Source organism: Rosa rugosa, chromosome 1 (assembly GCF_958449725.1).
Source record: "Rosa rugosa chromosome 1, drRosRugo1.1, whole genome shotgun sequence".
NCBI classification, from domain to species: domain Eukaryota; kingdom Viridiplantae; phylum Streptophyta; class Magnoliopsida; order Rosales; family Rosaceae; genus Rosa; species Rosa rugosa.
In genome coordinates this window covers 17,165,909-17,189,360 of record NC_084820.1, presented here as the reverse complement: position 1 = coordinate 17,189,360, position 23,452 = coordinate 17,165,909, and the positions used below count along the sequence as shown (strand labels likewise).

General features: G+C 40.2%; 4 protein-coding genes across 5 annotated transcripts; 3 read left to right on the top strand and 1 right to left on the bottom strand.

Moving 5' to 3' along the window:
• Positions 1–1,226: 1,226 nt before the first annotated feature.
• Positions 1,227–5,208, top strand: LOC133721676 (ribonuclease III domain-containing protein RNC1, chloroplastic). The gene is made up of 5 exons (XM_062148359.1): positions 1,227–2,229; positions 3,356–3,560; positions 4,015–4,215; positions 4,612–4,698; positions 4,830–5,208. The coding sequence occupies exons 1-5, from the start codon at positions 1,391–1,393 to the stop codon at positions 5,151–5,153; spliced, it is 1,656 nt and encodes a 551-aa protein (XP_062004343.1). The 5' UTR covers positions 1,227–1,390; the 3' UTR covers positions 5,154–5,208.
• A 4,011-nt stretch (positions 5,209–9,219) lies between these two features.
• Positions 9,220–13,000, top strand: LOC133721668 (casein kinase II subunit alpha-2). The gene is made up of 10 exons (XM_062148350.1): positions 9,220–9,600; positions 9,717–9,846; positions 9,952–10,146; positions 10,749–10,906; positions 11,279–11,369; positions 11,490–11,555; positions 11,920–12,002; positions 12,245–12,308; positions 12,463–12,531; positions 12,734–13,000. The coding sequence occupies exons 1-10, from the start codon at positions 9,329–9,331 to the stop codon at positions 12,791–12,793; spliced, it is 1,188 nt and encodes a 395-aa protein (XP_062004334.1). The 5' UTR covers positions 9,220–9,328; the 3' UTR covers positions 12,794–13,000.
• Positions 13,001–13,383: 383 nt separating this feature from the next.
• On the bottom strand, positions 13,384–14,529 carry LOC133727422 (uncharacterized protein At2g23090). Its single transcript, XM_062155002.1, has 3 exons — positions 14,369–14,529; positions 14,116–14,156; positions 13,384–13,771 (listed from the first exon to the last, which is right to left on the bottom strand). Exons 1-3 carry the CDS (start codon positions 14,442–14,444, stop codon positions 13,652–13,654), a joined length of 237 nt encoding a protein of 78 aa, XP_062010986.1. The 5' UTR covers positions 14,445–14,529; the 3' UTR covers positions 13,384–13,651.
• A 5,122-nt stretch (positions 14,530–19,651) lies between these two features.
• LOC133721656 (acyl-CoA-binding domain-containing protein 5-like) lies at positions 19,652–23,089 on the top strand. Of its 2 annotated transcripts, none has more exons than XM_062148338.1 (5): positions 19,652–21,183; positions 21,870–21,975; positions 22,074–22,159; positions 22,253–22,327; positions 22,756–23,089. In XM_062148338.1, exons 1-4 carry the CDS (start codon positions 19,817–19,819, stop codon positions 22,320–22,322), a joined length of 1,629 nt encoding a protein of 542 aa, XP_062004322.1. In that variant the 5' UTR covers positions 19,652–19,816; the 3' UTR covers positions 22,323–22,327; positions 22,756–23,089. The 2 variants fall into 2 exon arrangements, with proteins under 2 accessions (XP_062004322.1, XP_062004330.1); XM_062148346.1 differs by having other exon boundaries at positions 22,253–22,359.
• Positions 23,090–23,452: the final 363 nt, after the last annotated feature.

Below are 23,452 nucleotides of genomic sequence, written 5' to 3'. Positions count from 1 at the left end.
TATACTCAATGTCTTGAAACTGAAAAATTGTTTTATGCACTGAGGTGTCGCAATATATATATATATATAAAAACGGGGTTGATGCGGCTGCCCTCAAGCCTTGATGAATGAAATTATATAATACAAAAGGGGGGGGGAGACGTAAAGCCTGAACCCTAGATTACAATGAGCATAAAGAGAACATCCTGAAATAATACCAGGATTCTCCACAAAACCTATGTATTCTAACAAGCACCAATTAGCAAAGAGCACAAATGACTACTTCATTTGCTTTGAGATAGCGGTGACATACCAGAAAAATAACTCTATCACGAAGAAGCATCATTACAAATAGCGCAGCTTTCCCACTATGTTACTGCACGAAAATAAATCTGGCAACACTCAATTTCATTCTGCCACTAGGAGGTTTCGTCCATTTGATCAAGTAAATAGCTCGCCGCCTCGCTAGGCCAGTCAAGGCACACAAAGTGTGCATACCAGGACAAAGCCCACTTCGCCTTATCTAAAAGTGGTAGGGAATTATTACTGGCATAGAGCCGTAGCTTACTAAAATAAAAGTAAATAATAATAAAGCAAAATAGAAAAATAAGTTGGGTCAAGGGTCAAAGCCCAGACCAACAAAGAGTCAAGGGTCAAAGCCCAGACCCAACTCTTAAACGGCCCAAGCCGAGATCGGGTGCAGAAATCATGACGCGCTGGCGCCTCCCCTGTCGTCCATCCTCCGGCAGCAACACCACCATCACCTACCACCTACCGCCTAGCCACACCGCCCTTCCTGAGATCGGAGCCAGAACACCCAACCCAGTGATCGATCTGATCTGATAAGATCGGGTCCAATCAGTCTAATTTGACACCAGTGATTCGCAGCGACGCTGCCATCCAGTTATCACTTATCACCCTCAGGCGATCTCCGGTCCTACAACACCACCGCACAACACCCCCCCAGCTCGTCCGCGCTCCTTCCTCTGGTCAGGCGACATCGGCCCCGACTCCAATCCATCAGCTCGTCGCTGCCCTTCGCCGTTAAATCCCCTAGACACCCTAGACAATAACGCTGCTGCCCATCACATAGGCAATATTTTTTCTTTTAATAATAAAAAAATGTACTTAATGTTGTTCAGCCGTTGATTCTTATTGGTGAAAGTGCATGTCAGTGCACTAAATACTCTCTCGATCCGGGTATACAAACGATACCGGAAATCTCTATACGACAGAATGTCTGCATCAGAAAAGAAAAATATCCAACAAAGAACGAACAGGAAAGTCTCAAACGCCTTATCCAAACTCCAAAACCCTGCAAAAATCTCATCTCCCCAAAAACCCTCTATCAATGGCGGACCTCATTCAATCTCAAACCCACAACTAATCAAACCCCTCTTGTTGGCTCTTAATGCTCATAACCTTCCATACCCAAAACCCACTATCACTCATGGAACTCTCTTCAACCTTCACACAGGTCTCAACCCCATCCTCCTCCTACAACACTTACTCCTTCTCTTCTTCCTTGTCACCTTTCCCAACCCAAATCCGCCTCATAACCCCCAATTCCCGCAACCCCAATTCTCGAAACTTCCGAGTTCTCGCCGTCGCAGTCGACCCACAAGAGCTCCCCAAGAACAGTCCCCAGAGGCTCCTCAAGGAGCTCTCAGAGCGCAAAAGAGTCACTTCTCCCAAGAAAAAAGTACCCCCGAAACGTTTCATACTCCGGCCACCGTTAGATGACAACAGACTAGCTCAGAGGTTCCTCAACAGCCCACAACTCTCACTCAAATCCTTTCCTTTGCTCAGTTCTTGTTTACCCTCTTCGAGACTCAACAATGCCGATAAGGCGTGGATAGATGAGTACTTACTTGAGGCTAAGCAAGCTCTTGGGTACCCACTTGAGCCCTCTGAGAGGTTAGGGGATGATAACCCAGCTAAGCAGTTTGATACATTGCTGTACATGGCGTTTCAGCATCCCAGTTGTGAGAGGACTAATGCCCGGCACGTGCGGTCTGCGCATTCGAGGCTGTGGTTTCTGGGGCAGTATGTGCTTGAGTTGGGTTTGGCTGAGTTTTTCTTGCAGAGGTATCCGAGGGAGAGCCCTGGTCCTATGAGGGAGAGGGTGTTTGCGTTGATTGGGAAGAGGTACTTGCCCAGGTGGATTAAGGCTGCTAGCTTGCAGAACTTGGTGTTTCCTTTTGATGATATGGATAAGTTGCAGAGGAAGGAGAGAGAGCCGCCTGTCAAGTGAGTTCAATGCTTTTCGTTTTCGATTATTTTTGTGTCTGTGGAGGTTCTTTGATGGGATTGTTTTGAGTATGATTGCATGTTCTTTGATCTTTGGAACTTATGGTACTTAGTGGAATACTTTATGCTGTTCATGCTTAGGACTTGAGCATTGTTAGTGTACACTATATGTTTTAATGGAAGTTGAAGTCATTGAATTGGTGTATTAAGAGAGGCATATGAGGCTTACACCTGATGAACGTAGCTAAAGTTATGCTTCTTCAATGGAGTCTTGTATGTTTTGTTGCATACTGTTTGATACGTGAATCTTAAGATACTAGTTGAATAGAACTTCTACGTTGAGCTTATCAGTGAACTCTATGTGTTTCAATGGAAGTTGAAGTCACTAAGTTAATGTATTAGAATGAGCACATAAGGCCTACACTTGAAAGACTCAGCTCAGTATTAGGCACAACCATAATGTTGTGCAGTGCCATATTTGTGGTGCTCGGTTCCACTGAAGCTTGTATCTTATATTAGTCACTTTATATGTTGTGAGATCCTAGGGTTGGTCTGAGGCATGTAGTTAGCAGGACATTAGTGGAGGTAATGGCATTTGAAAATAAATTACGTGCATTTGAGATAGCAATTCATCAGTTATGCTGATGATAGATCATGAAGCGTATACATGATGGAGAGTCTTCCCAAAGGAATGGATGGCAGGATAGGGCTTGGGGCTGGCTTATTTGGTGACAAATTTCTTCATGTTTTTTGCATGCCTATGTTTTTCGCTAAATAGTATATACATTTTACACATAGAGAAGCATTTCTTGGGTTAAGAATGGAAGTTCAAAACATACCAACTGTATGGCACTTTCTTATCTCGAATTCAGGGTCTTGTACGTAACTTCAATTTTTCGCAGTGAAGTTATTTATATATATTACTATTAGCTTATCTCCTGCTTCCCAATGAACTTTTAGATCTTATCACCTTCCCAACCAGACCATAGATTCATTGGCAATACATAATTGTCTTTTTATTTTATTTATTATTTATTTTTTTTAATCATGCAATTTAAGGGTTTCTTGGTGTTGTAAATTAATCAAATTATATGAGCTTCATTCTTTGTTTTACTTTTTTGGGCAGGTGTGTATTCTGGGCATTGTTTGGGGCGATATATTTGTGTTTTGGTATGCCAGAAGTATATCGTGTTCTTTTTGAAGTATTTGGAATGGACCCAGAAGCTGAGGACTGCCAGCCAAGATTACGGAGACAACTAGAAGATGTTGATTATGTTTCAGTAGAATTTGAAGACAAAAAGCTCAGCTGGCAAGATGTTGCAGTTTACAGGGCAAGCTCTATATCTTCGTTCTTTTTTCTGTTAATAATTTATGTTGATAGACAAGAAAAACAAAGTGAAAACACAGTCCAAACATTGGGATCTTGTCTCAGACGGTCGGGAAAGAAAAAAAAAATCTGTTTTTGAAGTGCACTTTTGTATGCAAGTGCTTTGCATAACCCTGAGGGTACCGAATATAAGACTAGATAATTTAGAGCTCATGAAAAGCACTAGCTTTTAAGATTGTATATTAAAGCAATTGTTAAACTTCTAGTGATGAATATATATTGAAGCAATTCTAGGATGCTCTTGTTAGATAGATTTTTCATGTCATATCTTATTTCAAAGTGACTATTTCAGTTTTCATTGCTTCATTTTTATTGCCATATGATAAATATGGACCCAGATGTATTTATCTTCTCAATGTTGCTTGGTTCCGGCAAATAACGTGTATACTCCTCTGCAGCCCCCAGAAGATGCTCTGTTTGCACATCCGAGGCTCTTTAGGGCTTGTGTTCCACCAGGTATGCATCGGTTTAGAGGAAATATATGGGATTATGAGAGCAGACCACAAGTTATGCGAGCATTGGGATATCCCTTAAAGATGACAGATAGAATTCCAGACATTACAGAGGCAAGGAACATCGAACTTGGACTTGGGCTACAGGTGATCCCTTGCTACACTCCATCTCTATACATATATTTTCCCAAAGATTGAAATTTTATTTGAACTGACAGTAATGTAATAGATAAATCTGAGGACAAAAAAAAAAAAAAGCCAAGTTAATACAAGCATATGAAGGAAGCCGACTCTGCTACAATTTCTATATATATTGCGTGTTCACATGTCTAGCTAGCTAGCATTTTGTTTCTGCTTAGACTCGGAGTTTACTAGGGTTCACTTGGCTACATCAGAGCACAGATCATTCCTTCCAAATGTTTAAAACCATCCAAAGATGTAGTTTGTGCATAAATTTGTTATTCAAGACAACTCTATTTATGCATACCCATATTTATAGGTCCTGTATCTTGATGTATTGTTTGATTTCTGATTTGCATACAGCTTGCTTTCTTGCATCCATCGAAGCACAAATTTGAGCACCCTCGTTTCTGTTATGAGCGATTAGAATATGTTGGCCAAAAAATCCAGGTACCAAGTTACATTTCATCAATGAAATTGATTTGACCTCAATGGTTTAGCAAAGTCCATATTTTCCTTTCACATACTACTTAAATATAGTTGTTGACAGTTCTGTGATTGTCGGTTTATTTCTTGCTTAGGACCTTGTGATGGCTGAAAGATTGCTGATGAAACATTTAGATGCTCCTGGAAAGTGGTTGGCAGAGAGACACCGCCGACTTCTTATGAACAAATTCTGTGGAAGGTATTTGAGGGAGAAGCGCCTCCATCAGTTTATCATCTATTCCGAACAGGTTATGGATGCCTACGAGCACAACCGAAGACTAAGGAATCCTGCCACAACTGCTATTCAGCAAGCCATTCATGGCCTCTCATACACTGTATATGGGAAGCCAGATGTAAGACGCCTCATGTTTGAGGTTTTCGATTTTGAGCAAACACAACCTAAAGCTGTTAATGTGTGAAGACACAAGTATTGTTACTGCAATCCCAATACATGGTGGAAACCATTCTTTTTCATTATATTCTTAATAGGAATGTCAGGTGGAAGTATATGAGTGAACATGAACAAACAATATAAACGTGTAACAGTGCTAATTGCTTTTCATATGAAAACAAAGTTGCCTTCTCAAAAATGAAAAGGCAAGAAGACCTTTTTATCAGTTGCAGAATTTGTCAGGATTTAAATATATCGTCTTTCTTTAAGATTTACCGTTACGGTAAACCTTTCCGATCTGTGATTAACGAATTTTGACCTTACGCTTTCGGCTAAAAGGTGCCCACCGTGTTTCTTGCGTGTATCGTATCCAATACGTTTGGCAACACGGTTAAGACTAGGAAAGGAAACGAACCCTAAATACCCATCTTCAGCTGAAGAAAGCTTCGTTCTTTGTAAGCGGCTGGGCGCTAGAGCAGCAAGTTTACACAAATCCAGATCTTGGTTCACCATTTCAGTTGTTGGAGGTCACTCTTTTGGCCAGTTTACAGAGATCTAGATCAATACTAAATGAACTACTTGGAGGTAAGTTCAATTCTTTGTTCTGACACTAAGTTGCTGATTTGCCTCCAAAAATGAGCTTGTCAGATGGCTTGGATGTGCCATAGGCTATCATCAGGGAATGTTTTATAGACCCGGATTCAACTATATATTGATGTTCAAAAAATGAATCCAGGTCTAAGAAACATTCCTTGATGATGGTCAAATCTCATCAGAGGCATCTTAAGCTCTGTGAACTCAGTAATTCAGTCTCAGAATCAAGAACAGAAGAACCTTTGCGGTGTTCAATTAGTATCACATCTCTGTACATTGTCCACAAAGTGATCTTCCCACCCACTGTAATGGTTATTTGTTTGCAGATCCAAAATTACTGTTTGATATGTTCTCATTTTAGTTTTAATTCACAATTAAGATTGAATGCATGGAGATATTGATGCATGTGTGAGCATTATTGTTTTTGGTATCCTTTTTTGTAAGGCATTGTTAAGATATATATGTTGAGCATTGCAAATAAGAACCCACATTTCTTGAAAGATACTAAGGAAAATGATGGATCTTGTATCCCAAGCATGTTAAATTAATGATAAGAAACAAAAAAAAAAAAGCTGCAAAAGTTTTATTGGATTGTTATCTGAGCTCTAGTATGCAAAAAGGCTCATCGGAGAGCTTTGGGGTCTAGAATTGTCGCCTCTGTTAGTGTGATTGGCATGAGCCTGTGATGTTTTGGACTTGCAGAATGTGGTATTTCCTTTTTATGAGAAGTTGGCAGTTTAAGGACTTTGAGTTCCCTTTTAGGAGAAGTTGCAGTTAATGTGCTTGCTGTGATGGTGTGATTTGGTTTTCATTATAGCTTCTTGAATGGGATAGTTTCTGAGTTCTACTGCATTGTCTTTTATGAGTTTATCCACGAAATGCATGGTACTTAGTTGGATCTTCAATGTTTATGAAGTGTTATGACCTAATATTTGTGAAGTGTAAAATCATCCGGTAGGACTGGTATTAGGTATACTTTATATTAGTTTCCTCATCCTTCTTTCCAAATTAACTAGCATGATGCTGCATTCTACAACTGATATCAGTTAATCATTACAATAAAAATGAATAAAACTCTCCAAACATTGCTCCAGGGATCTTGTCTCGGAAGGTCATAAAATTTATAAAAATGCAGTGTATGCACACCCTTTGCATAACCCTGAATGTAAGAGTAGATGACTGAAAGCTTATGGAAGGCACTGGTCTTGTTCTGACTGTTAATGCTTTTACAATTACAAAAATTAAATTTACCGTTACATGTTAATGTGCAAGTCCTGGATATTCAATTATAGAAGACTAGAAGGGCAGTGACTTTTTGGATAGACTGTTCATGTCATATTCGTACATTATCGTGACTATAAGTCTTCAGGACTTCAATTTACTCATCCTATATTAAGTAAATATAGTCTTGTTTGATCTTATAGATTTTTAAAGATTCCTGCAAATAATTATTCATCTGCAGTCCCCAGAAGATGCTCTTTTGCTCTTTTGGTGCTTCTGTTTCACCAGGTGTGTATTGGTTCAGAGGAAATATTTGGGAGTGAAAGCAGACATCAAGTCATGTTAGCAAATGACTGGTAGAATTCTGGATATTGCTCAATGCTCAGAGTAATAATGTATTTGAACTGATGACAATGTAATCCACTGATACATCTAAGAAGGTAAAAACACAACAATACACCATGTAGCTAGCTTGTGCTTCTCTTTATTGTATAAGTTTACTAGGTTAAGCCCAAACTATCCTGTTACCATATTCTTATTACCACCAAAAGATAAAGTTTGGGGGAAGGATATGTCAACTCTCTTTGATTCATGTACAGTTATTTGTTGATGTTTTATAACCTGTTGAGGCCCTGCATCTTGGTGTATTGTTTAGTATCTGATTTGCACATAGCTTTCTTCCTTGCAGCCATCAAACTTCTGAAATCCGTGAGAGCGATTCTTTCATATCTTTGCCACAAGATCCAGGTGACAAAATACAGTGCATCAATGTGATTTCATCTCTACTCAATATAGCAAAGTCCAATCCTGTTTCCCCATAGTAATTACTAGTTATGAGTTATTATTTGTGTGTTTATATCTTATTGAGGACCTTGTGATGGCTGAAATATTGCTGATGCATGTCAAACAAAGGACCGACTTACAGAGCGAAGAAAGCAGAAGAGAGAATATTCAAAAGAAGCATCAGACCAAAACCAGCAGGTGGAGAGTGAGCTCCATCATACGACATGATGTATAAGTCTGCTGAAGCCAGTTGGCCAGGCAAATCCTCCATCTAGTGAACAATGCGGTGCAGTCGGCGGCTTTATTTAGAATTCCTGATAACAATGCGGCACAGTGGTATGGCTTTATTCTAGAATTACACAACAGGAGTGGAGGCCTGCGCAAAGGAGCAGAGGCGAGAGACTAATGGTTGTGAAGACCAATCCACTGGGAGGTGGTGATCTTGAATACTTTGGTGGAAAGGATTCATATTCCAATCCAATACATGGTGGAACACATTCGTTTTCACTTTCTTCAACCTTTTTTCTTTCTAGTCTAAAGAGAGAAAAGTACTTGCATTGTGCTAGCTGACAATAACAACACTGATCCATGATAAATATGTAATTGGAGCACAATGGTGCCGGGTGGAGCACAATGTTACTTTTACAGTCGTATTGGTGCCACTCACTAGAAGTGTTTTTGCATGATCATTGTCATGACGCTGCAACTCATCCTGGATCATGTTAAGTTACTGTGGGTGGTAATTTGCGGATGGATTGTTTTCGTGTCGCATCATTTGTCATGTGTGTGAAAGATTTGTAAACTACACTTGATTTTGTATATCTATCAGAGATTCGTAAACCATTTGATCTGAACAGTCTTCCATTGGCACGTCATTTCTATGGAGCAACGTTCAATTCAAACTCATAATTCTAAGCACGTCTTTTGATAAAGATAACAGCGTCGAAAACGTGATTGGTGCTTGAAGAGTAAAGATGCAAATACGAGAATCGCGTATAAATCGAGCAATCATAATAAATGTATAAAACGTTTCTTTCACGTGACCGACACATAAAGACTAAAGAAGCAAACACGAGACTTGTGTATATGTTCGGACAAAAATAACAAGTGCGCAGAACGTTTCTCTTACGTAAATTCTGTCCCGACAAAAATAATAAGTATAAAAAAGGTTTCTTTCACGTGATCGACTGATCGGTGCATAAAGATTCAACAGGTAAAACAAATGTTTCCGGAAGGTAATAAGTCTCTAGAAAATAACTCCCTAGTCAATTAACCACTACCTAAAGAGGTTAAGAATTAGACCTAAAGTGCCGTTGTAAAATTTGTTGGTAAAACAATTTCAACGTCACATGGGAACATCATCCCCTATATTTAAATCGTTGTGTTGCTTTTTCCTTTTCCCCCCGGGTGCCGATCCTGTAGGGAAGGCGAGATAAACAACGAAACCAGAAGACCAAAACCACCACTCACATCTCTCCACGTCACCAAACCCCCCACCACAGCCAACCGAAAACTCCCCCCGCCAGCCAAATAAAGCAAAACCAACCGACCCATGGAGCGTCGTCGTTTCGCTTTAACGGTGTCGTCGTTTGGCCCTTGTGATATATGCGCACGATAACAATAGTCCACCACCACCACCAATATTACCTCGGTTTCCTGCTACTGTGCACCCTCTTCACCTTGCGTGCGCCGGTTGCGCACCTGCCTAACCTGCGCACCCCTCCTCGCCTTACAGAGCAGCAGCCCAAACCCAAGCCTACTCAGATCTCGCCTCCCAATCTCGCAGCAGCCATGTCCAAAGCTCGCGTCTACGCCGACATCAACGTCCTCCGCCCCAAGGAGTACTGGGACTACGAGTCCCTCACCGTCCAATGGGGGTAAGAGTAAACCCTAATTCTCTGAACCCTAATTTGATTCCTCGATTTTTTTTTTTTCAATCCGATTTTGTGAGCTGAGCTAGATTAGGGATTTATTGTACTGTTGGTTTTTGCAGTGATCAAGATGATTATGAGGTTGTGAGGAAAGTAGGGAGAGGGAAATACAGCGAGGTCTTTGAAGGTATCAATGTCAATACCAATGAGCGATGCATAATCAAAATCCTCAAGCCTGTGAAGAAGAAGAAGGTAAAAGATTAGGGTTTTGGGTTCTGCTTCTTTATTGATTCAATTGCTAAAGTTCGATTCTTTATGGTCGGTGGAGTTTTTATCTGGATATTGGTGTTTGTGCAGATTAAGAGGGAGATTAAGATTCTGCAGAACCTCTGTGGGGGCCCAAATGTGGTCAAGCTTCTTGATATTGTTCGAGATCAGCACTCGAAAACTCCAAGCTTGATTTTCGAGTATGTTAATAGTACAGATTTCAAAGTTCTGTACCCCACACTGACTGATTATGACATTCGCTACTACATATATGAGCTCCTCAAGGTAATCTTATTGCATGTGGTTTATGCTTCTTGAATGGCTATTGCTTTCTCTTGAGGAGGGAGTATTAAAGATGGTAGTTTGTATTAAGGTCCAATACATGAGAAATTTTCAAATTTATGACTATATCAAGAACACATGGTTTTGAACGATATGTTCCGTTACGATTACTATATGGTTATCTCAAATAAATTAAATCTACTTGTTTATTAAGTTTCTGATAATCTGGTTTTGTGGTGAAATCAAGACTTTTCCTTGAAAATCATCTTGTCCAAATGTACCTTAAAGTGCTGTCATTCCATGTGAAGGTTTTTTTAACCACTCTAATATGCTCTTGGTCCATTTTTCTGTTATGAATTTATTGGGGGTTTGGTGCTTCTTGGGAGTTCACACCTGTGCTACCTTGATTAACTTAATTGCTTGGTACAATCTTATTCTAAACAAAAGGAAAAAAAAATTGTCAGCTCAACCTTAATTCCTTGTTTCAAAGGAGTTGTCTTTGATTTCTGTTATGTATGCTTACAATGTTTGATCAGCATATTTGTCTGGACCTATTTTGCATAAGAACTTGAGGATTTTAATAGCGCAATTATCTTTTGTTGCAGGCATTGGACTACTGCCATTCACAAGGAATAATGCATAGAGATGTTAAGCCTCACAATGTTATGATAGACCATGAGTTGCGAAAGCTTCGCTTGATAGATTGGGGTCTTGCCGAATTTTACCATCCAGGCAAGGAGTATAATGTCCGTGTGGCATCAAGGTAATATTTTTAGAGCATTCTAGAACCAGTCTATTCTGGGCAGGGCCCACACCGAAGCATGTTAGTGGATGAAAATTGAAACATGAATTGCTTGAGTGGAAAATTTTTGAAATTTTCTTGCATAAAAACCATGGATTGGATCCCCATAATCATAATACTTTGTGCATGCTAGTTTGCATCTGCAATTCAGAGGGTAGTCAAGTGTTAACTTTTAGAAATGCTAGAGTACAGATGGCAAAGTACCCAGTATCTATAAGTCATCATCCATCTTCAATGCTGTTCGATTTTAAGCTTTTCATTTAGTTCTATTGCCTCCTTCAATTGTAAATTCATCTTTGTAGAATGATTTAAAACTGTTTACTTGTTTTGTAGATACTTTAAAGGTCCTGAACTTCTAGTTGATCTGCAAGATTACGACTATTCCTTGGACATGTGGAGCCTTGGTTGTATGTTTGCTGGAATGGTGACGATTTTCCTGCTTAGAGTTCTTTGTTGTTCTTGATTACATAAACTCCGATTTGTAATGTGTTTGTATTTACTATTTAGAGAAGATTGTAATCAGGTTCTTTTGTTATATGTTTAGATATTTCGCAAGGAGCCTTTCTTTTATGGTCACGACAACCATGATCAGCTGGTCAAAATTGCCAAGGTAATGCTAGTAACTCTTTTTTGGGTGAAATAACAAAATATGCTTATAGCTATTGGATAAGATTGCTGCATGAGCAAAATAGGATGTACGGTGAACCGAATAATGGTTTCAGTTTATATTTTTAGTACTTCTACATGGATGTTCAGATTCTATACATCTTGGAGAGAAACTTAAGGATTCCCTCGCTGCTACTATTTCTTATTTACATTCCCATGGGTCACTTGAGTGTGTAATGTATATCATATGGGGTAGTTTCTCCTCACCTATGCATACACATATATCTATGGTCTGGTGGCGTCTTACAAATATACTGTTCTACTCGATACCATTTGGTTTAATGAGTTTCATTTCATATGCACTTCAGGTACTTGGGACTGATGAGTTGAATGCGTATCTGAACAAATATCATTTAGAGCTTGATCCTCAACTGGATGCACTGGTTGGGAGGTATGTTCAACATTAATCTTTTCTTCTAAGTACATCACTTTCTCTGTCATCTTGTAAAATGTCAATTTCATTATAATGAATGCTTCATGGACATATCTTAGCATGCCAAAGTAAGTGCTGCTAGTGCTGGTTAACTTATTTAACAGAAAAATACTAAATACTGCAGTTTATAATCAAAATCCTGCCAAGTGATAAGTTGGGTCTTTGAAAGTGTATTGATATGTTGGTACATTGTACTGCAGGCACAGCAGGAAGCCGTGGTCAAAGTTTATTAATGCAGACAATCAGCATCTAGTTTCTCCAGAGGTCACTTATCTATGAGCATTTACTCTTAAAGTTGTTTTAGTTTGTTCACATTTATTTTCAGTTGACACATCTACACTTGAAAGAAATTTATATATCACAACACATCAGAACTCCTACAACTGCTATTACTTATTCAAAGGTATCTGACATGCAGGCCATTGATTTTCTGGATAAACTCCTTCGATATGATCATCAAGACAGGTTAACTGCAAAAGAAGCCATGGTAATTCTACATCTTTAGTGTTAAATGTGTTATAGTCAAGCTACTATTTTAAGTGTTTACTCATGTTAAAGTCAAGCTGGATTTAAGGGTTCTTGTGACACCCTAACATCAGTTTAACTTTAAGCTTTATTTTGAGGTTGATAATTCTGCTGTTATTGTATCTGAGGATGACAAAGTCGTTTCATGCTGGACTTATCTGCAGGGCCATCCGTATTTCTCCCAAGTGAGGGCAGCAGAAAGCAGCAGGATGCGGACACAATAGCTTTGATAATATGAAGTCCCATGTACGGACTAGAGTTTGTGCTACTTGGGAGTGTATTGTATACTTGATAATCACTGGTTGCATTTATCAATTGTTGGCAGTTAAGTTAATGAGATTGTTGAATGGGATTTTACTGTATGATCTTCCAGTTACTGGCTTTGTTTCATAGATTATTAAATGAAGTATCTAAAGCATGTTTTCCCTATATATATATTATTGTTGATGGTCTTTTAAAAGTATGAAGAAGGCAGTTTGAATGTGACCAATATAGACCCAATCACTGTCATCTTTTAGTTCTGGGAAATATTGGGGTCCCTTTCAATTTCTGGTGCTGGTGCTCTTTGCACCCTATCGAAATTTAATCAGGTAAAAATACTGCTGCAGCCTGCAGTCTAGTAATTCTTGTCATCCAACCACTGTTAATGAAGAAGTTGCACCTAGAGATGAATCTGATCTGTGTATAATTCACTTACCATTGTTTCAATTTTCAAAACATAAAAAGAGAATCTTATACCGCCATACATGGCTGACACTCTCCTAACAATGCAAGTAAGTGGCACCAGAAACACAAAGATGCAGAAAGGCAAAAATAGAGAAACCAAACCATGAATTCATGTAAAGAGTGGCTTTTTGAAGATTAACACCAACAGTCACGATCATTAAGACCAAGCTTCATGATCATTAACACCAACAAGGAGATACCTCTCCCAAACACTCCCACAACACATGAACACTTCCTTAAATAGCTATTGATCTAGAACAACTCAGGAGAATCATTCTAGAAAATATACATAGAGCAGAATAACATTTATAATAGTCTGTTCCAGCAACTGCTTCTCCAGCCAGATGTTTGTTCCTTCACGGCTTGAGATGAGGGAAACAGGCATACACATCAGACTTCGGATGCTTTGCTTCAGCATGCTCCCTGCACTTCACCTCCGAGGTAGTGCACATGAATGTTTGCATACACACCTTGCACTGCATTGAAAATTCTCCACTCGTAAGATTATGATGGACAAAATGCATTTCATAACCAGGTTCTGTTACTTAGAGCTTAGCTAATGCATTATAACTAGCACAGGGTAGCTGATTATCGAAACTTACGTGCCCAAAAATTGGCTGCAACTACATAAATCTTAAATTCTTTGATTACCCAAATTCAATTCTTCCATTTCGACATTAAGCATAAAAGTAGTTATTTCAAACTCAACCTCATAACACCTCAACTCACACTAGCTTTCTGTGAAACATAACACCCACAAGGCCACAATTAGTCATCAACTAGTTTACATAATATAAAAAAGCCTCAAGGGAAAAATCACCTGGATTGACATGGCTTTCTTGTTTTTTTCAAGCTGGCTTCCTGTGAAAATCAAACAATTGACCAAATTGTATTAGTTGACCAACCAAAAAAAATCAAATTACCCAGCAGCAGCAGCAGCTAGATCTATGCCATAATCTCCCTAGAAACTAAAAAACCGACCTTCTAAGCATAAAGGATCAATCTTTTTCCTCCAGTTTCAGCTAAACAAGAAATTTGATCTGTAAAAACATGAAAGGCCGCGAAACTTTTACCCTTTCCAGCGGCTTTTTGCTTCTCCAAGTTCTTCTCACGCGCCATCTTGGCCTTTTGACCGTTGCCTCCTCCCATGGCTGGAAATCGAACAAGGAACAAGAGGACCTGAAAACCCTAATTTCCCAATCAGCTGTGTGTGCCTTTGGGTAAGAAGGGGAGGGGCAATTATAACGCGGTGTATTTATAGCCGAGGTTAAATTTATTACGTCAGCCTTGGAAAAGTTCCAGATGGGTAGTTGAAACGACACTGTTTAGAATTTATTGCATCTTGGACTCTCGGCCCAACGCCGGGTACAACAAAGCCATAAATATGTTCATACCCATTGCGTGTGGACTTTTGTTTTTTCCTTTTTTTCTTTTATAAATCTCATTTTGCGTGAGATTGAGATTTATAAAAGAAAAAAAGAATCTCACTTGCCGTCCCAAAAAAATATTAACCGTAGTTAATTTAGCGTATTTCATATTTGTTATTCACTGACGTAACACAAAATTAAAGAAATCTCAATCAATCACTTAGGGACCGGCTTTATCAATACAGCTCTTTTTTTACCAAGCATGTGGAAACCAAACTCATGACGTGGCCCTAAACGCAGGATCACCCCACCAATTTCTATCTTGTGTTGTGTGAATGGCTGATCAGATCAACTCGTGGTGTTTGGTGGGGTGATCGTAGTCTTTGGGGGAGTTTTGTGAACTTGGTCACTGTAAAATGGTTCTTTAAGGCCTGACTAACACCCACTCTCACAAACTCTAGATGCAAAGGCCATAGATATTCATAAATATTAAGCATTCGTACAGTAATGCATTCGATTCTCGCACCTATTTCATTGTCTCTCGTTTGGGACTTGCACTAATACAAAAACTTCCCTCACAATACACATTAGATTATGGTATTGTGAATCTCAAGTTCTGTACTTTTTATTAGATCGACCAATCTTGTTAACATGTCGCTTTGAAATCTCCATACCCCTATGACTAATGTTTACAGCAAATTCGTACACACAAAGGAAAGGAGAATAGATGAAGACAGACAGAACGTCTTTTGTAAACACATTATTAAAGTCCCCCCTTTAATGAGATTTAATCATGTTAGGTGGTTCCGTGGTTAGTTGGTATGACACTGTTGTAACAAAGACATGCCTATTAGCACAACTCGCACAATTGGGTCCTCCTTTTTAATTCAAATTGGCCTATCATACAACATGGTCACGCACAATTGGGTTCATATCATTTTTTTTTTTTTTTTTGAAATAGAAGTTGATTGCATTAGATCAACAGCCAAAGGCTAAAGTCTACAAAGTTTACATAAGCCATCCGGCAAGAAAATCCGAACTACCTATCTAAACCAAAGCAAACTCTTAAGGATCACTGGGACGCTCACATTTAAGCGAGCCTATACAAGAAACGAACAAACCTCGCCCTCTACGGAAAGGAAATCATTCAACTAGCCCTAGCTTGCCAATCACGCAATTGTGGTACAAACTAAAAACTAGAAACGTCATAGAAGACTCATAGAAGCTTGTCCCTGCTCACATAGGCTCATACCCAACAGAATTAAACTAGTAAATAACTAGCTCCTTCCCTTTCGAGTTGGAGCTCATACCATCAGATGCTTTCTTCACTTTCTCCTTCTTGGAGGCTGTCTTCTCTTTCACAACCCCACCAAGTGTTGCACCTTTTTTCTTCTCCCCATAAGGCATTTTGTTCTTACTGCCCAGAGGACGACCTCGCTGCCGCTTGCTACTACCTGAGCTACCGTCCTCCAGCATAGGAACCAAACCAAGATTTTCCGGTTCCAATCTCAGGTTGTGTTTGCCCACAGCCAAACTAAGTTTCAGTTTCTTTGGAGATATGGTCACTCCATTATCCGAGCGACCTCTACGTTTCCCCGTAACCCTTTCTGGTGTCGTGGCATCGTCCTGCAATTCTCGAATCATGACTTGACGTCGAGGTTTAGTCAAGAAAGGACCTAAAGCCGGTTCCGGTATTACGCTTGGAATAGGAGTCTTGAAAACCAGGGTTTGCCCATGAGCCAAACCCCTAGCTTGCAAACCCGAAACACCAGCAGCAGACGTCCCCGAACTGGAAATCCCCGATTGCAGTTGCACACCGCCAACCATCACCGACGCTGCAGCTGTACGTTGTGCCCCCAAGACAGTTCGCTCCGCTCCCTCATCATCCTCCTCCAGCGCCGGCCCCGAGCAAGGTAGGCCAACGTGAGTCACCAATCCACAAATAGAGCAACGACCAAACGATTTGTCATATTTGAACTTACACTGGAACTCAACCTCATCCTCCACCCAATACCACCGTTTGAAAGGCAGCGGCTTGTTCAGAGGAATCTCCACTCGGATGCGAAGCTTGCCGGCCTTCTTCCCAACCTTGTCGATCTCCTGAAAATTCCCAAGGGTGTAACCAATCATAGTCATCACCCTTTCGGATCTGAAAGCAGGAGGGATGCCCTGGAGAGTTATCCAATATGAAGCCATTGTCAGAGGGACCTTCTCCATAGGTATGACGCCGTCATAGCAAGCCAGCGCCACCGGCGCATGATTATACCCCCATGGAGCACCCTTCCAGATACGAACCCGATCTGAAGGATCCGACAGTGTGAACAAAACCCTTTGCCCCTCTGCCTCCTCCACCCTCAGAGATCCATTAGTCCGCCAAGCATTGCGGAACATCCCTAGGAAGGAGCGGAGTTTGAAATCCCGAGCAGTGAGTAGCTTCCCCACCATAAAGACCTCTGGTTGCCGCAGACCTTGGCCTTGCGTAGGCCGAAGATCCACCTGTTTCTTCCCCTCAGCGAGAGCAAGAGAGGATGCTAGCCGAGCAGCCATGGCATCAACGGAGCTCATGGTTGCGTTGAAAATAGATAGCAAAGAAATCCTAACCCTAACCCTAGCAGAGAGAGAGAGAGACGGCTCTTCTTGAAATCTAGTCTTAATTATCCTTGAACTCTGAATTTTTGTTTTTGTTTTTGCTAATTGGGTTCATATCATACTCAATCATATCACAAAATCTATTTTCACTGAAAAAAATTGTCATAAAATCTATTTAATATAAGGTGCCCCTTTGTTCTTTATAAATTATTATTATTTATCCCCCATGGTAAAAATAAAAAATAAAAAAACGTTTTGCACACTATATATTATGTATCAAAATCATAACGTGGAACTTTAGTTTTTGGGTTGAATATTCAACCTCTATTGAAGACTCTGGAGTCATTTGTCAACTATATAATGTGATTAAAATCTAGGGATGGAACTACTATTTTGGTAAACTTCTTTTCCATAAAATTCTATATGGCACCACCCCACCAAACATATTTAAATTTTTCGTACGAATAATTAAGTTAGGTTAGAAATTGTCACGAATATGAGGGCCAAAGCTTAGTCAAGTATACCTCACCTTGTCTTTGAGCTTATCTAATGAGGATGAATTGACTTCTAGTGGAGATTATGATCACTATTTTTGTAAAATTGGATATCCACTAAATCAAGGTATCATTCACATGATTCGCACATTAACCCATGAGACCAAAAACCCTTTAAATGGTTATGACCACAAGCAAAAACGTAATTACTAATTAGCTAAAAATCATTGTGATCGATTGTGTATGTGTGTTTGTTACCACAATTGAAATTATTTTTTGTAATTGATTATATGAACTAGTATTCTCAAATATATCATGAGATACGATAATAATTCTCTATTTTAGACGTGCAAACCAAATACCATCTAAAAACAATCTCTCCTCAATTAAACATAATTGGTGATAATTCAATCACAATTATAATTCTTTTATGGTAATTAGCTAGAGGGAACGCGCCCCACGCGTTGGAATAGAGAGGACGCCGTCGTCAGCCTTTGTTCCTGTCCGGCTGCGCCACTGCGCTGGTGATGGCTTCTGGCCTAGCTGGCGCACGACGGATGTGGCCGGACGGGTGATCTGTTTCGTGGGCGTGGCTCAAGCTCGAGATCTGGGATCGGGAGATGGTGGTTTTCTCTTTCTTCCTCGGTCGATTGGCGTGGCTGTGTCGTGGCGGTGGGCCGAGATCCCATTGGGATCGGAGTGGAAGCAGGCCGGAGCGGGGTTTGGTGGTTGTAGGTGGCCGACAAGCTGGGCTCGGTGGCTGGCTGATGTAGATCGAAGGTTGGCTGGTCGGGATCGGTGGCTTTGTGGTCTGTCTGCCGGTGTGGTTTCGACACCAGATGCGGGCTTTCCATTCTCCGGTTGGGGACAGGTGGGGTTTGCAATGGTTGGAGCGGCCCTCCGATGGCCGGACGATGAAGGTGGGGTAACGGTGGCCCAACGCCAGTGGAGGGGAGGAAGGATTGGGGGCGGTGCGATGCAGCAACACAGTTGGGCCGGGTTGGTGGGTAACGACCCATCTGCTGGTTTGGATTCCTGGGCTGGGACTCTGCCTATGGGCCTGTTATGGGCTGCAGTTTGGGGCTGGGTTCACTTAGTGGGCTCTGCGTCAAGTTTTATTTTATTTATAGTTTTTATTTGCTTCTGTTGCTTAGTTTGTTTGCGATTATCGCGAGTAATAAGACCCAACACTTGTTGTGCGGGGCTAGTCGGGTTGTGTACCCGTGTGTGCACTCAAAGTGCCTTGTCTGCTCTTGGTAGGCGGCGAGTTCCTTGCTTGGTCAAATGGTCGCTGCCTCCTAGTGGCAGGGTGAGACTACGTGCCACTGGATGTAGAGTCCAGTGGCAACATGATAGGAAAGCTGGTAGAATGGAAATTACGCTTTGCTGCATTAAAGTTGCTGATCGAGTAATCTTTCCGTTGTGTCACCGCTGGGAAGTAAATAGAACCGTCTGTAGCGCGTTCTTTGCTAGTTGGTGTGGATTGGAATACAAGTATTTAGTAGAGTCGTCTCATGATTTATTTTCTGGATGTACTCTAGTTGCAGATTGTAATCTGGGGTTTAGGCTCAATGTCCCCCCCTTGTATTCGTCGGTTTCATTTATGAAGGCTTGAGGGCAGCCGCACCGGCCCTTGTTCAAAAAAAAAAAAAAAAAAAAAAAAAAAAAACATAATTGGTGATCCCTTGAGTATGCTAATCCCATGCACAAGCATATATATCACTCAAAGCATTTTTGGAGCTTTGATATCACTCCAAGTATATATAAAACCTTTTTAATCGCTTCTAGGTAAACAAAAAGTCCTTTTCCAAACACCTCACTTTTACCAAAACCAACCAAAAAAAAAAAAATATTGACAAAGAGAAAAGAAAGAGCCTTTACTTTATAAATGGGACCGACACTCAACTGTAGCTGTAGCTGTAGCAGTAGCAGCGGAGCAAAAATTGCGGAATATACTTTGCTCTGTTCTGCAAAATCCTCCTTACTCTCTCTGTTTCTGTGCCTCATCATCACCACCGAAATCAAGCTCTTCAATTTTCTTCTGGGTCTCACTCTCTCTGTGCAAAAAGCTATGGACTTTATTTCAGATTTTGTATTGACGATTGCTCTGTGTTTCCTGGTACCTTTCTTGCTTTGCTTCCTTTTGCCTGTGATTGTTGCTTTGTGTCCGAGCAGGGATGACCATGCGGGAAAAAGACGGGTTCTTTATGAGTGCAAGCCCAAAACTCATGAGTGGGAGAGTGAGGTAGGTAGTGGGTTTGTTGAGAAAGCTGCGGAAGGTGATGAGTTTTTGGGTGAGCCCAAAAAGGAAAGTTTGGTTCTTGAGGAGTTTGTGGATGAGGGTTTGGATGAAAATGAAGTTTTGAGAGGTGATGGAGTTGGTTGTTGGAAGGAGAAGAGTGTTGAGGAAGAAAGGTTTGATGGTTTGTGTGAGAGTGAATGTGAATGTGAATGTGTAGAGAACGTTTTTGATGAAAGTTCAGAGAGGTGTGAATTTGGGGGAGTTGAGTTTGATTTGGGGAAAAATGAAGTGGGGGTTGTTTGTTTGCCGGAGAAGAATGTTGAAGAAGAAAACTTTGATGGGCATGGTGGTGTAGAGAACTTGTTTGATGAAAGTTGTGAGAGGCGTGAGTTTGGTTTGGGGAGAAATGAAGTGGGGGTTGTTTGTTTGCCGGAGAAGAATGTTGAAGAAGAAAACTTTGATGGGCGTGTTGGGGTATGTGGGTATGTAGATTACTTGGTTGATGAAAGTTCTGAGAGGCATGAAAATGAAAATGAAAATGGCGGGCTTGAGTTTGATTTGGACCAAGCAGGAGTTGTTACTTTGCCTGAGAAGAATGTTGAACAAGAAAGCTGTGATGGGGATGGTGGTGTGTGTGGGTGTGGAGAGAACTTGGTTGATGAAAGTTCCGAGAGGCATGAATTTGGAGAAATTGAGTCTGATTTGGCAAGAAATGAAGTGGGGGTTGTTTGTTTGCCGGAGAAGTATGTTGAGGAAGAATGCTCTGCTGGGGATGTTGGTATATGTGGCTGCGTGGAGAACTTGGTTGGTGCAAGTTCCGAGAAGCATGAATTTGGCGAAATTGAGTTTGGTTTGGCAAGAAACCAAGTGGGAATTCCGGAAAGTGAAGAGATCATCGTGTCAAAGTGTGATGGAAATGATGGAACTGATGAAGCCAAGAACAATGTAGTTGATGGTGAAGTTAATGAGGGGTTCTTCAGTGAGGATAATGATTGGGAGGATATAGAAAGAACTGAATTGGAGAGGCTCTTTGGTGCTGCAGTGGTGTTTGTCGGGTCTAAGAGTAATGCTGATAGAGTTTCAAGTCTTGGGAGTGATGTGAAGATGAGGTTGGATGGGCTTCACAAGATTGCTACTCGAGGGCCTTGCTTGGAACGCCAGCCTATGGCATTCAAGGTCTCGGCAAGAGCAAAATGGTAGCTTTTCAATTCTCTTGTGCCTTTGTTAGTGCTGTGATTATCCATCGTGCTATCTGAATTGTTTTTGTGCTTTTGCTCATTGATTTCTCTAAATGAAGCTCTGTATGTCCACTGATAGTAATTCTTTCATGCGTCAGTTTATTTGATTTAGGACTTTTAATTGGTGATTTTCCTATGACTCCTCAAGTAACACATGATAATATTACTGAAGATTCTGATATGTTAAAGTAGGATATAATGGTTTGAATTACATGAGTTAATTTGAAATTATTGATTGTGTCGGGGGTTAGTACTTTGTAGTATCTATTATTCGTTCGTTGGCACATGAAGAAGTATGACAAGGGGGAGGAATAGAAAGACACCAGTTGTTCTGTTTCTGTATCGTATGCATATATGCCTGTTATAGTTCTTGTTGGTTTAATTTCACCTTCCAAGTTCCAACTGTTGCACCTTATTAAGCAGAGTAAATGGAGAACTTATTTTGTGTAACTTACTGACATTTTTTAATGCTCATATGCGTAGAAACTTAAGGTACATATACATTTTGTCCGGTAAGCATATGAGAACATAGTTGAATGGTATCACACCAAGGCTTTCACCTCCGCAATAAAGTTTAATAGCGAATAGTAATGATTGACATTTGCTTCTTCATGAAGTTGAGGAAACTGGTTACCTTGTCCCAGGAATGCTTGGCATCAGCTTGGCAACATGAGTGCAGAGGTAGCAATGGAGCAGTACATCACCCTTCTTTCAGAAAGTATTCCTGGGTGGATGCAAGATGTTCATGGTGTAAGCATTTAACTTTTGAATCCTTAGTGCTAGTGCTTCAGTGGTTGTTTTTACCGAGCAATATAAGGTCATATTCCTTGCCTATTTCATTGGAGCAGGACTTTGCAGATCCCCAAGTACATGAGACGGTAACTGCTGATCTGAACACATTGATTCAAAACCAATCAGAAGCTGCAGGTGTAAGGTGCTGAGTGTTTCCTTAACTACTAACCATAAGCACTTTCAAGATTTGGAAAACTTTCCCTAACAAATAAAAAAACCTTTTCTGACTTTGCAGAAAAGTAGAAGAACTAAAGCCTGATGTTAAAGGTTTAGATGAGATTGGGGTGGGGGTCGTAACTCATTGAGCAAGGTATCCATTCAGTTAGTGGTGTTATGGTGTATGTAAGTGTCCCATAGTTAATTTCTCTGTGTTCTGCTACATGGAAAATTTGGGTTGGCAAATTTTGATTCTGTTATTCCATAACTGGTAGTTGTATTTTGCAAATTATAAATAGAATTGCCATGGTCTCTGTGCGCATTGATATGAAATTTTTTGTAATATAAACTGAGTTTTCAGTCATGGCTTGGAACCAGTATTTGGTTCAGCAACTCAAGATTCCATGACTAGTTTATTTTTTTGGTTAAGCATAGTTACTTGTCACATATTATCATTAAGTCTGTCTAACATTTGCTGATTTTATTTGACTATTAAGATTTGGAATTCTTATGGAGTTGTTTAACCAATTTGGGAGTTTACCATAATATTGCTTTCAGTATCTTGGTTTGTTTCAAATCCAGGTTTTTGCCAATTGTTCATAAACAAGGTTGTTCATAAACAAGGTAGGCATCTTCAGGATAGCAGAGGTTGCCAACTACCAAGGCCAAAAGCTCGCATCAACAATTGGAAACTCTCAACTATGATTTGTACATATTGCATTGGTGTTGATCATAAAGATTTCAACCTTGTGTTCATGGTTTTAGATGTATCCCATTCATCCTTTGTTTCCATCAGCAAGTGAATTGTATTTTTTTGTTTTTTGGCTTTTAACTGTGAAGAAAAATTTATAGTGTAAACATCTCGACACAACTGATGGTATTGGTACAACCAAACAAGCCAAAGAGGTTCCTTTAATGGGGTTCGTCGGTTCGAATGTTCGATAGTGTTGAAACTGCATTTCATGCTAGGTTAATTTCAACAGTACCGGGATTATGTGAAGAGATTGTTAGTAAGAAAAGATTATACCAAAAAGAAAATATACCCTTGGTAAGAAAAGATTATTATTATTATTATTATTATTATTTTTTTTTTTTTTTTGTCAAGGGGAACCCAAAAGCTTCCTAGGCTCAAGAAAAATAATCTTGTCGCAATCGTTGTGACGAGCATGCACTCCTGAGCCTTAGCTTGGCCTCCTATAATCTATATTATGTACCAATAAAAGATGTAATAATGAACGTTAAATGATCTTTCCACAGGTTCTTGGCACGACGAATCTTT

Bases quoted from the DNA above. Each gene is read 5' to 3' on its own strand.
- LOC133721676 (XM_062148359.1), top strand. From the start codon at position 1,391: ATGCTCATAACCTTCCATACCCAAAACCCACTATCACTCATGGAACTC. The intron at 3,561-4,014 runs GCAAGCTCTATA...ACTCCTCTGCAG, and splicing joins AAGATGTTGCAGTTTACAGG to CCCCCAGAAGATGCTCTGTT. The intron at 4,699-4,829 runs GTACCAAGTTAC...TTTCTTGCTTAG, and splicing joins ATGTTGGCCAAAAAATCCAG to GACCTTGTGATGGCTGAAAG.
- LOC133721668 (XM_062148350.1), top strand. From the start codon at position 9,329: ATGCGCACGATAACAATAGTCCACCACCACCACCAATATTACCTCGGT. The intron at 9,847-9,951 runs GTAAAAGATTAG...GTGTTTGTGCAG, and splicing joins AGCCTGTGAAGAAGAAGAAG to ATTAAGAGGGAGATTAAGAT. The intron at 11,370-11,489 runs GTGACGATTTTC...TTATATGTTTAG, and splicing joins GTTGTATGTTTGCTGGAATG to ATATTTCGCAAGGAGCCTTT.
- LOC133727422 (XM_062155002.1), bottom strand. From the start codon at position 14,444: ATGGGAGGAGGCAACGGTCAAAAGGCCAAGATGGCGCGTGAGAAGAAC. The intron at 14,157-14,368 runs GTAAAAGTTTCG...TGATTTTCACAG, and splicing joins GCAAAAAGCCGCTGGAAAGG to GAAGCCAGCTTGAAAAAAAC. The intron at 13,772-14,115 runs GTGATTTTTCCC...TTTTCAATGCAG, and splicing joins AGAAAGCCATGTCAATCCAG to TGCAAGGTGTGTATGCAAAC.
- LOC133721656 (XM_062148338.1), top strand. From the start codon at position 19,817: ATGGACTTTATTTCAGATTTTGTATTGACGATTGCTCTGTGTTTCCTG. The intron at 21,184-21,869 runs GTAGCTTTTCAA...ACCTTGTCCCAG, and splicing joins GTCTCGGCAAGAGCAAAATG to GAATGCTTGGCATCAGCTTG. The intron at 22,160-22,252 runs GTGCTGAGTGTT...CTGACTTTGCAG, and splicing joins TCAGAAGCTGCAGGTGTAAG to AAAAGTAGAAGAACTAAAGC.